The sequence below is a fragment of the Leptonychotes weddellii genome, chromosome 10 (genome assembly GCF_054177405.1).
Source record: "Leptonychotes weddellii isolate Sample4059 chromosome 10, ASM5417740v2, whole genome shotgun sequence".
Lineage (NCBI taxonomy): Eukaryota > Metazoa > Chordata > Mammalia > Carnivora > Phocidae > Leptonychotes > Leptonychotes weddellii.
The window spans coordinates 25329784-25343501 of record NC_138378.1 but is presented as its reverse complement, the minus strand read 5'-3'; the positions used below and the strand labels follow the sequence as shown (position 1 = coordinate 25343501).

At 49.4% G+C, this 13718-nt stretch overlaps 1 protein-coding gene across 1 annotated transcript in view; it reads right to left on the bottom strand.

Annotated features, from left to right (window-relative positions):
- Positions 1 to 354: 354 nt before the first annotated feature.
- The window catches only part of BPIFB4 (BPI fold containing family B member 4), a 27369-nt gene continuing 14005 nt past the window's right edge, over positions 355 to 13718 (bottom strand). The window contains exons 11-16 of the mRNA XM_081832200.1: positions 12319 to 12489; positions 10020 to 10087; positions 7503 to 7545; positions 5744 to 5807; positions 3453 to 3529; positions 355 to 533 (exon numbers count right to left, since the gene is read on the bottom strand). Coding sequence (XP_081688326.1) covers positions 510 to 533; positions 3453 to 3529; positions 5744 to 5807; positions 7503 to 7545; positions 10020 to 10087; positions 12319 to 12489 — 447 coding nt within the window. The 3' untranslated portion in view covers positions 355 to 509. The remainder of the gene's footprint in view (positions 534 to 3452; positions 3530 to 5743; positions 5808 to 7502; positions 7546 to 10019; positions 10088 to 12318; positions 12490 to 13718) is intronic.

The following is a 13718-nucleotide window of genomic DNA, read 5'->3' as shown; positions in this document are numbered from 1 at the left end:
TCCCTCCAGTCCATTTGTAGGGTCCTCAGAGGTGTCTGACATATTTCACTCATGAACTGAACCATTGTCCGAAAGCTCGTAGGTGACAAAAGCAACTGCCAGGTGCCCCCGGTGCAGCCGTGGAGGGAAGACACACCCAGACCCTGAGGGAGGGTCCTTCGTGGAGACTTGCCCCAACTGCAGGGAAATTGGAATCTTTTATTGAAAGTGTACAGTGCGCAGTGTGGGGTTTGGCATGGAGTCTAAGAGGACTCAATCCTCCAGGTGACCTCCTTCCCAACGCGGGGGCTGACCGTAGGACTGACCGTGGCCAGCACTGTTTGCCAAAAGAGTCTCTGGCTGGTTCCTTTCTTGGGGGAGGGGGCAGGTGGGAAGAGGGTTGGGAAGCTGGGGAGGAACCTGTCGTAGGGGGCTGAAGGGACTCAGGGCTGGAGACTGTGTTAGCAGAGCCTTTCCCGGGCGAGTTCTGGCTTCCTCCGGGGCTGCACCCGCATCCCTGCCTCCGTCCTTCAGGCACTCAGCACCAGGAGGTCCTTGGAGTCAGAACAGAGAACCCAGTTAGTGGGGGAGATGGCTTCTGCTTACAACCTCAGCAGTCACCTGCCTGAGGACTGGGCAAGACACATTTCTGGGAAGGAGCAACTGCGAACAGTGGGGGTTTATTGGGACTAAAGGGGCCCGAGGAGCACCTTAGCCATGTCATTAGCTTGCCCTGTACAGGGGACCTTGGACAAGACACTTCACTTCCTGCCCCTCATCTCCTTCTTCCCCCAAATAAGAGAAACAAGCTTGAGCGTCTGTCCACATTCTTCCAAAATCGAATTTTCCTGACTCAAAATATCTACAGCAAAGTAAATAATAGATTTAACCCATGGAACAAAATAAGTACCCATAAGTCTGTACTGATATAAATAATTGGGTAAATAAATTAATGGAGGAGAAAGGATGGCTCTTCCTCCTTTCAATTTCAACTAATAAATGTGGAAGGAATGATCGAAATGGAAAGTCTCCATGAGGCAAACACCACAGTAATAACTCTTGCAGACAAGAACCATTAAAGAATGCCAAAATGAGTGGGAGAAAGTGTAATGAGAAATAAGGTATGTGGGTGGTCATCTCCAAGTATCTCCTCATGAGATATTTATTAGTTACAATGGGAAAAATAGTAAGTTAACCAACAGCAGGGAAACTGAGAGGGACCACCTTCACCTCATGATCAGAGTCAATATCCCCAGGAATAAGACACTGACATTGCGTGCCCACCCCCCCGCCAATACGGTGCACTGAGAAGGACACAGCATCACTCCCGTGGCATTCTTGCCAAAAATACGTAACCTCAATCTCATCGTGAGAAAACAACGGTCAGATCCAAATTGTAGGACATCCCATACAATGGGCCAGACTCATCAGAAATGTCAAGATCATAAAACACAAGAATTTAGGAACTGTCACACGTTGGAGGACACCATTCCAGATTTGGATTGACAACCAAGTGCAAAGTGGGATCCTGGATCCTGAACCAGACCAAGGACAGCAAGTGGGAAAACCGTTGAGGAAGATCTGTAGTTTAGTTAATAGTTTTCTATCAATGTGAACTTCCTGGTTTTGATCATTATACTCTGGTTATATAAGATGCTAACATTAGGGGAAATTGAGTGAAGAGTATTCTCATACTCTCTGTACTATTTTTGCAACTCTTCTGTAAGTCTAAAATTGTTTTAAAATGAAAAAGTTAAAATAAAAGGCTAGACCCATATAATAATAACAATAATAACAAGAAGAAGAAGAGGAGGAGGAGGGGAGGCAGGGAAGAGGGAGAAGAAGAAGGAGAAGGTGCCTGGGTTGCTTAGTTGGTTGAGCGCCTGACTCTTGGTTTCGGCTCAGGTCATGATCTCAGGGTCATGAGATGAGCCCTGTGTCAGGCTCTGTGTTCAGCGGGCAGTCGGCTTGAGACTCTCTCTCCTTCTGCCTCTCCCCCCATACCCACACACTCTCTCTAAAATAAAGAAATAAATCTTTAAAAAGAAAAAGAAAGAGGAGAAGAAAGTAGCTACCATTTACAGAGGTTGTACAAGGCCAAGTCTGGGCTGGGTCTTTTTTTTTTTTTAAGTTTATTTATTTAAGTAATCTCTACACCCAATGTGGGGCTCGAACTCGCGACCCCAAGATCAGAAGTCACATGCTCTACCCACTGAGCCAGCCAGGCACTCCAAAGCTGGTTTTCTCTGTAAATCAGTGGTCCTGCACCTTTCAGACCCAACACTTCAGTTTACATTTTATCACAGGTATTTGTGCTATCTCCTTTATTATTCTGAAATGAAATTCATAATCTATAGAACCTACTTATATCCCTTGCTGGAATATAAAGAAGAAATAAAAGGTAAGTAATTTATAATACAATAATATGTATTTTGATGTGAAATACTCAAGTATGATTATTTAGGAAAGAAAAAATCATCCCCACTAATTTAAAAAAGGCCCTTAGGCTGGGAAGGGGGCTTGCAGCACAGCCCTAGTCGAGAACCACGGTTGGAGCTGTGTCCATTATACCAGTACAAAACCTACTTCTCACTAGCTGGGTGACCTTGGGCAAGTGGCCTCCCCTTATACAAAGTATAAGGCACTTTACACTTAGACTCTCACTTTATTCTAAAAGCAGCCCTGAGGAGAGGTGCTATGATTAGCCCCTTTTACAGAGGTGAAAACTGAGCCTCAGAGACGTTAAGTGACTTGCCGAGGGTCACCCAGCTGGATACTGGCAGAATAAGGATTGGAACCCAGGCCCTACTGAGCAAAGTCATGTTTAAAAATAAAACTCCAGAACGATTGGAATGAAAACCAGTAGAATGCTCTAAGGTGGTCATTTCTAGGTAGCAAATGTATCTAAGAGAATAAATGTGTTTGTTTAATCTTTTCTGTATTTTCCGAATTTCAGTTAATGAGCATATGTGGCTTTTATCACGGCAAAAAGGCCTCCTGCAACTGAATTTCAAGGCACCTGCCATGATTATAATTAGCAGTTATTTCAGGGATATCTATCCAAAGGCCCATTGTCCCCCTGGCTGGGAGAGATTTTCCGGGACCAGGATTGTCCATTTTATTCACTGCTGTATTCCCCACCCCGTTGCACATCATCTGGCACTCAGTAGGTGCTCAATAAAAGTTTTTCCAGTGAACTACATCGCACTTCTACTGTGGGTGAGCCCCTTACAGCTCTGAGCCTCAGTATTCCCATCTGCAAGATGGGGGCAATAACATCTGTCCTGGGGATGAAATGAGATGGTGGATGAAGAGAGCTTCATTGACGGGTTCTTCAGCTTTGTTTCTTGTTCCCTCAGCCCCATCCTTTGAAGGAAGAGGCCTCCATTGCCCTACCTTTCCCCTCCCTTCTCTTCCTCCTCCCAACTCCTGGGCATGGAACAAAGGGCAGAACAGAGTTCTTCTCCCCTTACCTCCAAAACGTCGATGTCTGCATTGCTGAAGTCGATGTTGAGGATTTTGGGGAGAGGGACGCCAGAGCCCAGCACGGCTGTGAAAAGAAACACCACCACCAAAACGGCCAGGCAGAGTGAGTGTGGCTTAGAGGCATCAGCCTTATAGGAGGCCACCAAGATTTTCAAGGAGACCAGCCATTTCTGTTCCATCTCTAGGCCTTTGTCCGAGCAGGTGCTCCTGCCCAGAGCACACGCCCTCAGCCTTGCCTGCCTGCTGAGTTCTGAGACTCCCCCGAGACTCTGTTTGGATGTCATCTCTTCTGTGAGGCTTCCCCCAGCCCAGGCCAAGAAACCTTTGGCTCCTGCCCTCCCTTGAACCACCCCCACCATTACAAAAATCACAGAATATGAATACTCTCTTTCTCCATCTGTCACCTCTACCCAGAGTGTGAGTTTTTTGCAGGCCAGGACTGTGTCCCCAGCATCACCCAGCCCTGGGCTGGGCACAGAGGAGAGGACAGATGTTCGCTGAATGGAGGCATGGAAGGATGCACATGGAGTCCCAACAGGTGACCACGGTGGGATGTACTGATTGCTTTTAGATTGTCAGAACTTAAGTAGATTCATGCTGACTCATGTTCTGGGAAAGAAGGGAAGAAGGAAGGAAGGAAGGAATGGATGGATGAAAGGGTAGGTGGGGGAACTGGATTTAGTGGAGTTAAACAGATTTTCTACCTCCAGCAGGACTTTTCAGAGAGCTAAGGACATGGTGAATCTACCCTAGGGCAGTATATTCAGAATTTCCCAAACTTGCTTGGCCATGAATCCCTCTTCTTAAGAGTATCCCGTAGGACTAATTTTTCATGGAACCCACTTTGAGAATCATGGTCCTAACCCAGCCTCTCACTTTTGAGAATGATAAAGTGAGAATGAGGGACTTGCTGCCAAGTTCACACCACCTCTTAGTGACCAAGCCCGGGCAAGAGTCTCCACCTCTTGCCTCAAAAGTCAGCCCAGCCCAGCCTCGCTCCTGACATCCTCCTCTCCTGCCAGGGAACATGCACAACCTTGGTGACCAGGGCCTTCCTGGGATTGCGATTCAGCCTCTTCTGGTGACAGTTTCCAGAATAAAGGTCTGTTGGACATGGAGAGCGCCCCAAATGAACCCCGGCTGGTAGAGCTGACAGCAGTCCCTCTCCATCCTCTCCTCCACCAGGGGGAAGTGGGAAGAGGGAGGGTGGGGCCAGGTTTGGTGGAGGCCTTAGGGACGAGGTTACAATGGGGGGGTTCAGCTCTCCCAGCCTCCAGTGGCCCCACAGTTCAGATAACTTCCTGATAATGTCCCCGAGGCACCACAGAGAGGAGGAATCATGCTCTGTTCCTTCATTCTATGAAGCGGAAAACCCTCACTGATAATGTGGTTGCCTAGGGGGCAGAGTCTGGGTTAGGAGACTGGGAGATCAGTAAGAGCAACTTTAGCTTTATCTCTACTGATCGAACTTTTTACAACAATAATTATTCACATAGTCCCCGTATAAGTAAAATTAAATACATGATTAAAAATCAATCAGGACAACACATGAGCACTGTGTGTTGTGTAAGACTGATGAATCACAGAACTGTACCCCTAAAACAAATGATACATTATATGTCAATAAAAAGAAAAAGAAGGAAACCAGTTTCAATCAAGTGCAAAAAAAAACATTAAAAATAAAGAAAAAATAAAAATCAATCAGGGCCATAATAATGTGAATATACCTACCAATACTAAATTTGCACCTGAAAATGGTTAAGCAGGTAAATTTCATGTGATGTGTATTTTACCACAACTAAAAATAAACACACACACAAAAAAATCAGGAAATATCTTGGACTTTTTTTTTTAATGGAGAAAAAAGAATTTAGAAGGACCTATAACCAGGTGTTGAGATTAAGTGCCTCTGGGAGGTGAGATGTTACTTTTTAAACTGTTCTGGACTTTCTAAAACTTACACACATATAATATTCATATGTAATCAGAATTTTACATAGATAATCAGAAAAACAAAACAATCAGCCAAGTAAGGAAGAAGGAGGAGGAAGAGAGGAAGAAGAAGGAGAAGGAGAACACAGCAGAAGCAGCAAATAAGGAAGTTGATGGACCCTCGGGGCAACATTTGCCTTCAGAGGGTTAAGTATATAAGCTTAGGGTGAAGTTCTCAGAAATACAGTTGAGGCAGAACGGCTGTGTGTCAAATACGCCCAGCAAACCAGCAGCCTCCAGGCCCCCCAGCCACACACCCCTGCAGAGGCATGGGCGTAACTCTCACCGTTCATGGCGGGCAGAAACGCCAGCTCAAAGATCTTCCCCACCAGCACCTCCAAGAGGCCAACCTGCAGGGAAGAAGGAGAACTCAACCCTGGCAGGGGTTCACTCAGATCCCCAAGGCCTCCTTGAGGCCCTACCCTGTGGCCCAAGCGGAAGACGCAGAACAGCTCTGGGAGAATCTGGGAGCTGCCGTGACTCGAGAACCACCGAGTTGGACAGGCGTGAGGCATATCTGTCTGCCTGCTGTCTCTGCAGTTAGGGAGACTGAGGCCCAGAGCAGGGCCTGTCCTGGTCCAAGGCTCATGGTGAGGCTGGGACTGGGGGAGGCTCAGGGCCCGTAGTCTATGGTGGTGTCACGCAAGGCCCTGGGGTTGTGTCGCCAACACTCTGGGTTCCCGTCCCAGCTTAGTCTCTGTGGGCCTCTGGGAAGTCTCCCTCACCACTCAGGACCCTCAGCTTCCTCAGCTGTAAAATGGGCCAGCAAGCCCCGCTTGCAAGGAGGCAGCGAGGGTTACGGGCAGATCAGGTGAAATGCCCGGCCTTGAGACTTTTCATGTTTGCGCGCTCTGAACATCTCTAAGCCTTGGTTTCCACATCTGAAAACAGGCATGAATAACCCTTCCCTCGTACAGTGGTTGTAAAAGCCAAACGTAAACTCCTCTATGTAAAGTACCTGCCTTGGTGTAGAACCACATGGTAGGACGTGACAAGTGCGTGGGACTTTTATCCCAGCGCCGTGACCTTGGATACGTCGACCAACTTCTCTGCATTTGGCTGCCTTATGTGGAAAATGGGCTAATAATTGTGCCCAAATCATAAGTTTGTTTTGAGGATTAAATGAGAGAAATTTGTTTAAAAAAAAAAAAAGCTTAATTTGGTGCCCCGTGCCCGGTTCTGCTATCCCAGAACTGTTCTCTAATATCACACTCTGTGAGCTGCTGCTTCTGCTTGGAGTCCGGAGATTCCGGTTCTGGTCCCAGCTGTGCCCCAAGCAGCTGCGAGGCAGGTCACTGCTCATCCCCGGGCCCCAGTTTCTCCATCCATGAAATGAAGCTGGTGACACCACTCCATGGGTTGGAGAGGCTGGGGTTTGCAAAAACTCAGAAAGAGGCAACACCGTGGGTGATCTGAGTATCTCTGCGCATGTGGAAATCTCACCCCAGCTTGCTCGGAAAAGCGGGCATCTGTTTAGTCGTCGGTTTGTAAAAGAAAAGAGGGGCATTTCTGCAGACTTTGGTGGTGTGGGGGGACCCAATAATCAGCAAAGAAACGAAACAGGACCAAACCCTAGAATCTGAGCATCTCAGATTAGAAAGGAAGAGTTCCAGAGTGTGGTGGTAAAGTGGTGGCTAGGAATAAATCCAAACCTATTTGCGGAGGCTCAGAGTGGGTTGGAGTTGCTCAAGATTACATGGGAGTCAGTGGCAAAGCCAACCTCCCCCCACCCAATCCAGAAAAGCAGGGGTCCTGTAGGACATGGCTGCGCCTAGCGCCTCCCCACCCAGGAGTGGAGGGATTTGGGCCAAGTGGCCTCCATGGGAGTAGTCAGTTAAAATGGGACAGCCTCACAGGCAGAGTCGGAGCTGGAAGTCTGTACCCAGCCCCTCCCTGGCTTTGTGGGCCTCCGTTTCCCCACCTGGAACGGAGGCCTGACAGAGATGTCAATGCTTTGGCATTCCCCAACTCCCTGGGCCCCAGCCAGCCACACGGGGATGCCATTCCCAGAGGATCTTGCCCTGGGGGCTGAGCTTAGTACTTACATCAAAGTTGCCTACGTTTGAGGTTCTGAGGTTGAGGTGAGTCCTGCCGAGAAAGCAAACAGCCAGTTAGAAATAGTGATTGCCTGAGAATCATAAGGGGTTGTATTGCAATGAACTCTCAGAAGCCCCTCCACCAACATCTTTCACAAAGACCTCTCTTGACCCCCGGGGGCAGTTAATAAGAACAGTGTTGAGGTCCACATAGTGAGCACCAACTATGTACTAGACATGGTGCTCGAGCTTTTATACCATACACGGTAGCCCCCAGGTTTCGTTGTCCGTGGGCTCAGGGACCCGCGCTCAGCTGCGGTCGGGAAGAGAGGAGCCCCCTTCTGGCCTATTATGGGAAGGTCAATAGTATCCTGACATTCCGTCACATTCACCTGACTTCACCTCATTACGTGGGCATTTTTTCATCTCACATCATCACAAGAAGAAAGGTGAGTATAGAGATGCCGGGGTGGCTCTGTCAGTTAAGCGTCCGACTCAGGATTCTGGCTGAGGTCATGATGTCAGGGTGGTGAGATCAAGCCCCACGTCGGGCTCTGCACTGAGCATGGAGCCCACTTGTCCCTCTCCCTCTGCTCCCACCCCAGCCTGTGCTCTCTCTCTCTCTCAAATAAATAAATAGGTAAAATTTAAAAAAAAAAAAAGAAGGGTGAGTATAGTACAGTATTTTGAGAGAGATGACATTCACATAACTTTTATTACAGTCTATTTTTACAATAGTTGTATCTTATTTATGAGCTGCTGTTGTTAGTCTCTCACTGTGCCTAGCTTATAAAGTAAATGTTACCACAGGTATGCGAGCTAGGCAAGCACAGTGCAGCTAACCTGTAGTACCAGCTGCGCTTTCAGGCATCCACCGGGGGGTCCTGGAACTTACTGCCCATGGATCAGGACGGACTGGTGTACGTAAGGCTCAGATCATAGCTGTGACACCTACTGGCTGTGGGTCCTTGGCCAAGTACTTACCCTCTCTCTGCCTCGGTTTCCTCCTCTGCAAAGTGGGCGGCTGCAAGGACTAAATGAGCAATCCAAGCGAGCCTGTTCCTGGTACAGGGTGCGTCCCACGCACCCAGGAGCGATCGTCCCCACCTCGCTCGATCCTTTCGTGACCCTCTGGGAGCGGAACCTGAGGCTCCAGGGGATCTCGCCGTGGCTACAGAGCTCAGGAGACAGAGCCCAGGACTCATGCCCTGAGATGCACTCTTGGCCGCTGCACTATTCTGAGGAGGGGGCCCGAGACCAGGGTTTGAGGTCTCTCTCTGCACCCTGAGGGTCTCGGTCTCACTGTGCCTGAATGTCACCTGCAGACCAACAGCCCTACCTGAGAGAGGCCGGACCAGACTTGCCCTGGGCCAGACGATTGGAGCCCTTGTGCATCCGGCAGCACAGAAACCAGTGAGCCTTCTCAGGGGAGAAGACTGCTTCAGTCGTGTTTTATTGCCGACTTCCACTCCCTCCCCTCCTTCCCCCTCGGTCACTCCATCCACAACACCTGAGCTCTTTCCTGCACTGCTCTCGCTGCCTGAACTGTGCCCTCCTCCACTGGCCCCTTCTCATCCAGGCCTCAGGTCAAGCATCGCTGCCTTAGAGAGACTCTTGGATGGCTCTGATTCGTGTCCTATTCCGAGTAATTCCCATTGTTGGGCTTGATAAATATTTGTCGTAAGAAGAACAACTTACAACGAACTAGGCACGTGCTGACAATTTTACATACAATCTCATTTATCTTGAAGTAGGAATGATAATTGTACTTACTGCCATAGGCTGACGTCAGGAATGAAATGAACAGAGACACACTTAGGGCTTAGCTCAATGCCTGGCACATAGAGAACATCCAACAAATAACAGCTGTTCTCATGAGTCCTACGAGGTAGGGACTATTATCCCCGTTTTCAGATGAGAAAACTGAGTTTCAGAGAGGCAGAGTCACCTGACTATGTCACATGGCCGTCAGTGGTCATGTTAGGATTTGAACGCATACTGCTTGGCTCCGGAGACTGCGCTTGTAATGGATGATGCAGCTCTGGGCCAGACAGACCTGGGCTGTCCCAGAGCCCCTCTCTGTACCCTCGGTGCGGCCCTGAGTCAGTACACCTCCTGTCTAAGCCCTAGCTGTCTCCTCTTTAAGATGGGAGAATAATAGCCCTGACCCCGCACGGCCATTGCAAGGCTAAATAAGATCATGCATACAGATACCAATGCAAAGCCGGGCACATCCTCATCACACCCATCGTTGTTATTATTGTTGACATTGTAGTTGTTGTTGGCAGTAGGTCCTTTCTCTGAAGCTCACGGCATCACCCACCCTGCCCAGCTCGCGCCAGGGCCCTTGGCACTCACAGCCCGGTTTCACCCCTGCAGCCTCCGGGATTTACCCAGCCCTGACAGCCGTGCGAGGGGACCTCCGGTGTCCTCCCAGGCGTCCCTTCAGGAGCTGGCCCCAGGCATATGGCAGCACCAAAGAGGCCCTTCTGAGCGGCAGGAGCCCGAGTCCGCAAACCCCCTTACTTGTCCAGCTTGGCGTCGATCATGAGCTTATCTCCCTCCACGGAAAACATGGCCAAGAGTTCTGTGTCCTGGAGGAAAGGGGGTGACAATGAGGTGCCGCTGCGGGGCGGGCTGTGTGTGCCAGGCGCCGGCTAGGTGCTGCATTAACAGAGGTTGTCCGTCCCCCGAGGTCTTGGTCAAACCTCCCTTTACGAACCGAGACCCCAGTAACGCTCCCTATATAATGGATATCCCCGCTCTGGAGAGGGGGGCTGGGAGTAAAAATTGCCTACGTTCGCTGACAAGTGGGTTGTTTTCAAGTAAGTCAGCAGGGCCGAGTGAACTTCCCTCAGAAAGACACTGTCGCAGGGAGCAGGGATTGCTTGGCTGGTGCGGGTGTCTGAGCTGTCTCGGGGCGGGGGGCGGGTGGCCTGCAGCCTAGGAAGCTGCTCCAAATGAGCCACTGCAGATGGGGTTGGGCATCATCAATGTCAAGTGCAACTGCCCCACCCCCACCCCCAGCAGAGGGCATGAAAGGTCCAGACTCAACCCCTCTCCAGCAGAAGCCTGGTTATAGGAATGTTCCTCTTTGCTTCCCTGCTTCCCACACCAAATAAAATAAAATAAAATAAAACAAAATAATAAAATAAAATAAATTGGTCTTATGAAAAAAAAAGAAGCTCCAACACATTCCGGTGATTAATTGGGATGATGAAGGACTGGATGCTCTGGGTGTGTATGGCAGGGACCCGCATGGGTGTGCAAAATCATCCCATCCATTCACGAACTGATGCCTGAAGGGTATATAGGATTTGGCCAGGTGAAAAAGAGGGTGTGAGAGTGATCCAGGCAGTGGGAAGGGTATGTGCAAAAGCTCCGGGGCAGGAAAGAGGTTAGCATTAGAGGGAAGAGAGAAGGCCAGAGAGTAAGGAGGTAAGAGGACCGCAGATGACTGGAGTGAGAAGGGGCCAGACCAGGCAGGGCTAGCAGGCTGGAGAGGAGTCATGGCTGCATCCTGGGGGCACTGGGGCTTCATGGCAGGGCTCTGAGCTGGATCATACAGCATTTGGGCTGTTGATGGAAAATTTCCACAGAGTAGGGACCAACCAATGAGGGGCAGTCATCTCCACTCCCTGGGTGAGAACCAGCCCTTTTAATCTGTCATCTGACGATGCCCAGAAAGGACCCCCAACACACCATGGCTTGGCATGCTCTAGCCGAGAATACCCACTTCCTGGATTAGAGGTGACTCAGTTGTTCTTGAATCCTGGGAGGAGAGCCTGAGAAGACACAGCAGATGGGACAGAACCCCAAGTGTCTGAATCTAAAGCTTTAACCACCAAGGGGGAAATGGCATTTAACACAGCACATTGCTTCAACAAATATTTACTGAGTACCTACTATGTGCGGGACCCTGTGCTAGGCTCTGAGGATGCTGTAGTGAAGAAGACAATGTGCATCTCTGCCCAGCAGTAAACTAACAAATGCATTGTACAGTGTCAGGTTAAGGCTGAGAGAGAGAGGGAGGCCAGGGGTGGGGATATTTTAGACAGCTGGTCTTGGGAAGACCTCTCTGGGGAGGTGGCATTTGAGCAGAGACCTAAAGGAAATGAGGAAGTGAGTCATGCAGACACCTGGAGAAAGAGTATTCCAAGCAGCAGCGGAAACAGCATATGCAAAGGCCCTGGGGTGGAACTCCACCTGGCACATTGGTGAAAGAGTAAAAGAGCGAAAGAGTGAGGAGTTGAAAGGTAACCAGGGGATGATCTAGAAGAACTTTGTGGGTCATTGTTAGTGGATTGGCTCTTGTTTCAGGATTGAAAGGAGAAGTTTTGAGAAAAGGAGCCACATGATTTTAAGAGGATTCTTCTCTATGAAATAACTGGAAATTGTATTTGTATCTGTCTCCTGCTGGGTCTCAGGGACTTGAGAACCAGTACCATCTGCCTTGTTTCCCCTTTGTCCAGCATCTAGTAGAAAGCATAACCCAGAGTAGATGCTCAAAACAAATCGCTGAATGCATGAATTGCCACACCGTGCTCTACAACCTGTGAAGGAGCCCTTACGGTAGGCCAGGTACTGCTCTGAGCGTCTTACTAATGCCCTGCTGCTATCCCCATAAAGTAGAGGAGAAAATCAAGCCCAGAGAGAGGGAGTGATCCACCCAAGGTCACATAGCTAGAAGTGCTGAAGACTGGATTTGAATCAGATCATCTGGCCCCATGTTTGGCTAGTAGTCACTAAGGTTGGTCCCATGGGGGTTTGAAGGGGTCTGGGGACTCCAGAAGATCACATGACGCCCCCCCCCCCAGATACTCACCACATCGATGAGGCAGATAGTGGTCTCGACGTCATTGGGCTGGGAGACCATGACCTCAGAAGTGGCGAACACCTTCACCAGTGCCTTGTCCTTCTGCAGCGTCACTGAAGGTGGGTTCGGCACCTGGATCCTGATGGTGAGTGGGCGGGACTCAGGGTACCGCTGGAACACCTGGGGGTGGACATCAGGCCAGAGTGAGTGGAGCCCTGGGGGGTGGGGGTGCCCAGTGGGGCATCAGCCAACCTCTAAACACATGGCCCAGGGTCTCAGACTGGGCACCCTCAGATCCAACAGCATCTCTCGAGCCCTACAAACCACATGCAGGGGCTCTGACCTACTGCTGGGTTTGGGCAGGGGGCTGCCCTCTCCGAGCCTCTCATGTAAGGTTACTGGAAGAATTAAATGTGGGGGTGACAGCAAAGCTCAATGCCTGATGTCCAGAAATGCTCAGAACCTGCTGCTGAGCAAGATGGGTTCGTCTGGACATTCACGATTGCATCAAATCATCGTTAACAACTCCATGGGGTATTTTTTCCCCATGTTACAGATAAAAAAAAAACCCTGCGGCTCAAGCAAATTGTCTATGGCCGGCAGGAGAGCTAAGGTTCCAGCCCAGGTCTATGTTACTCAGAAGCCCAGGCCTCCCTCCCCTCCTGCTGCCTCTGGATGCCCCACCTGGAATGAGAAAGTTCACAGTTTAAGGGGCTTCACAGTGAAGTCCCAGAGCGAGGCACAGCCTACCTGGATTGGCTGGGGTCTCTGGAGACCCACGGTGGGAGGAATCGGAGCCTGTTTGCTGTAAATGGACTCCCCGAAAGCTAATTAGCTAAAGGGACAATTCATCAAGCAATCAGTTCCCATATTTGCTAAATAACTGTTTTACCAAAAAATTTATTTTAAGGAACACTCTTCTTTCTTCTTTATTTTTTTTTAAGATTTTATTTTTAAGTAATCTCTACACCCAACGTGGGGCTCGAACTCATGACCCCAAGATCAAGAGTCACACACTCTTCTGACTGAGCCATCCAGGTGCCCCTAAGGAACACTTTTCTTAAATATATTAAATGAACATAAATATATGGGAAAAACGACAAAGTTACTTTGAAAAGAATTCCATGTAGGGTGCCTGGGTGGCTCAGTTGGTTAAGCGACTGCCTTCAGCTCAGGTCATGATCCCAGGGTCCTGGGATCGAGTCCCGCATCGGGCTCCCTGCTCTGCGGGGAGCCTGCTTCTCCCTCTCCCACTCCCCCTGCTTGTGTTCCCTCTCTCGCTGTGTCTCTCTCTGTCAAATAAATAAATAAAATCTTAAAAAAAAAAAGAAAGAAAAGAATTCCATGTAAATGGAAACTTCCATGTGCAATGCAGCAGTGTGGATTCTGGTCCTGAGAAGGCTCTCTAT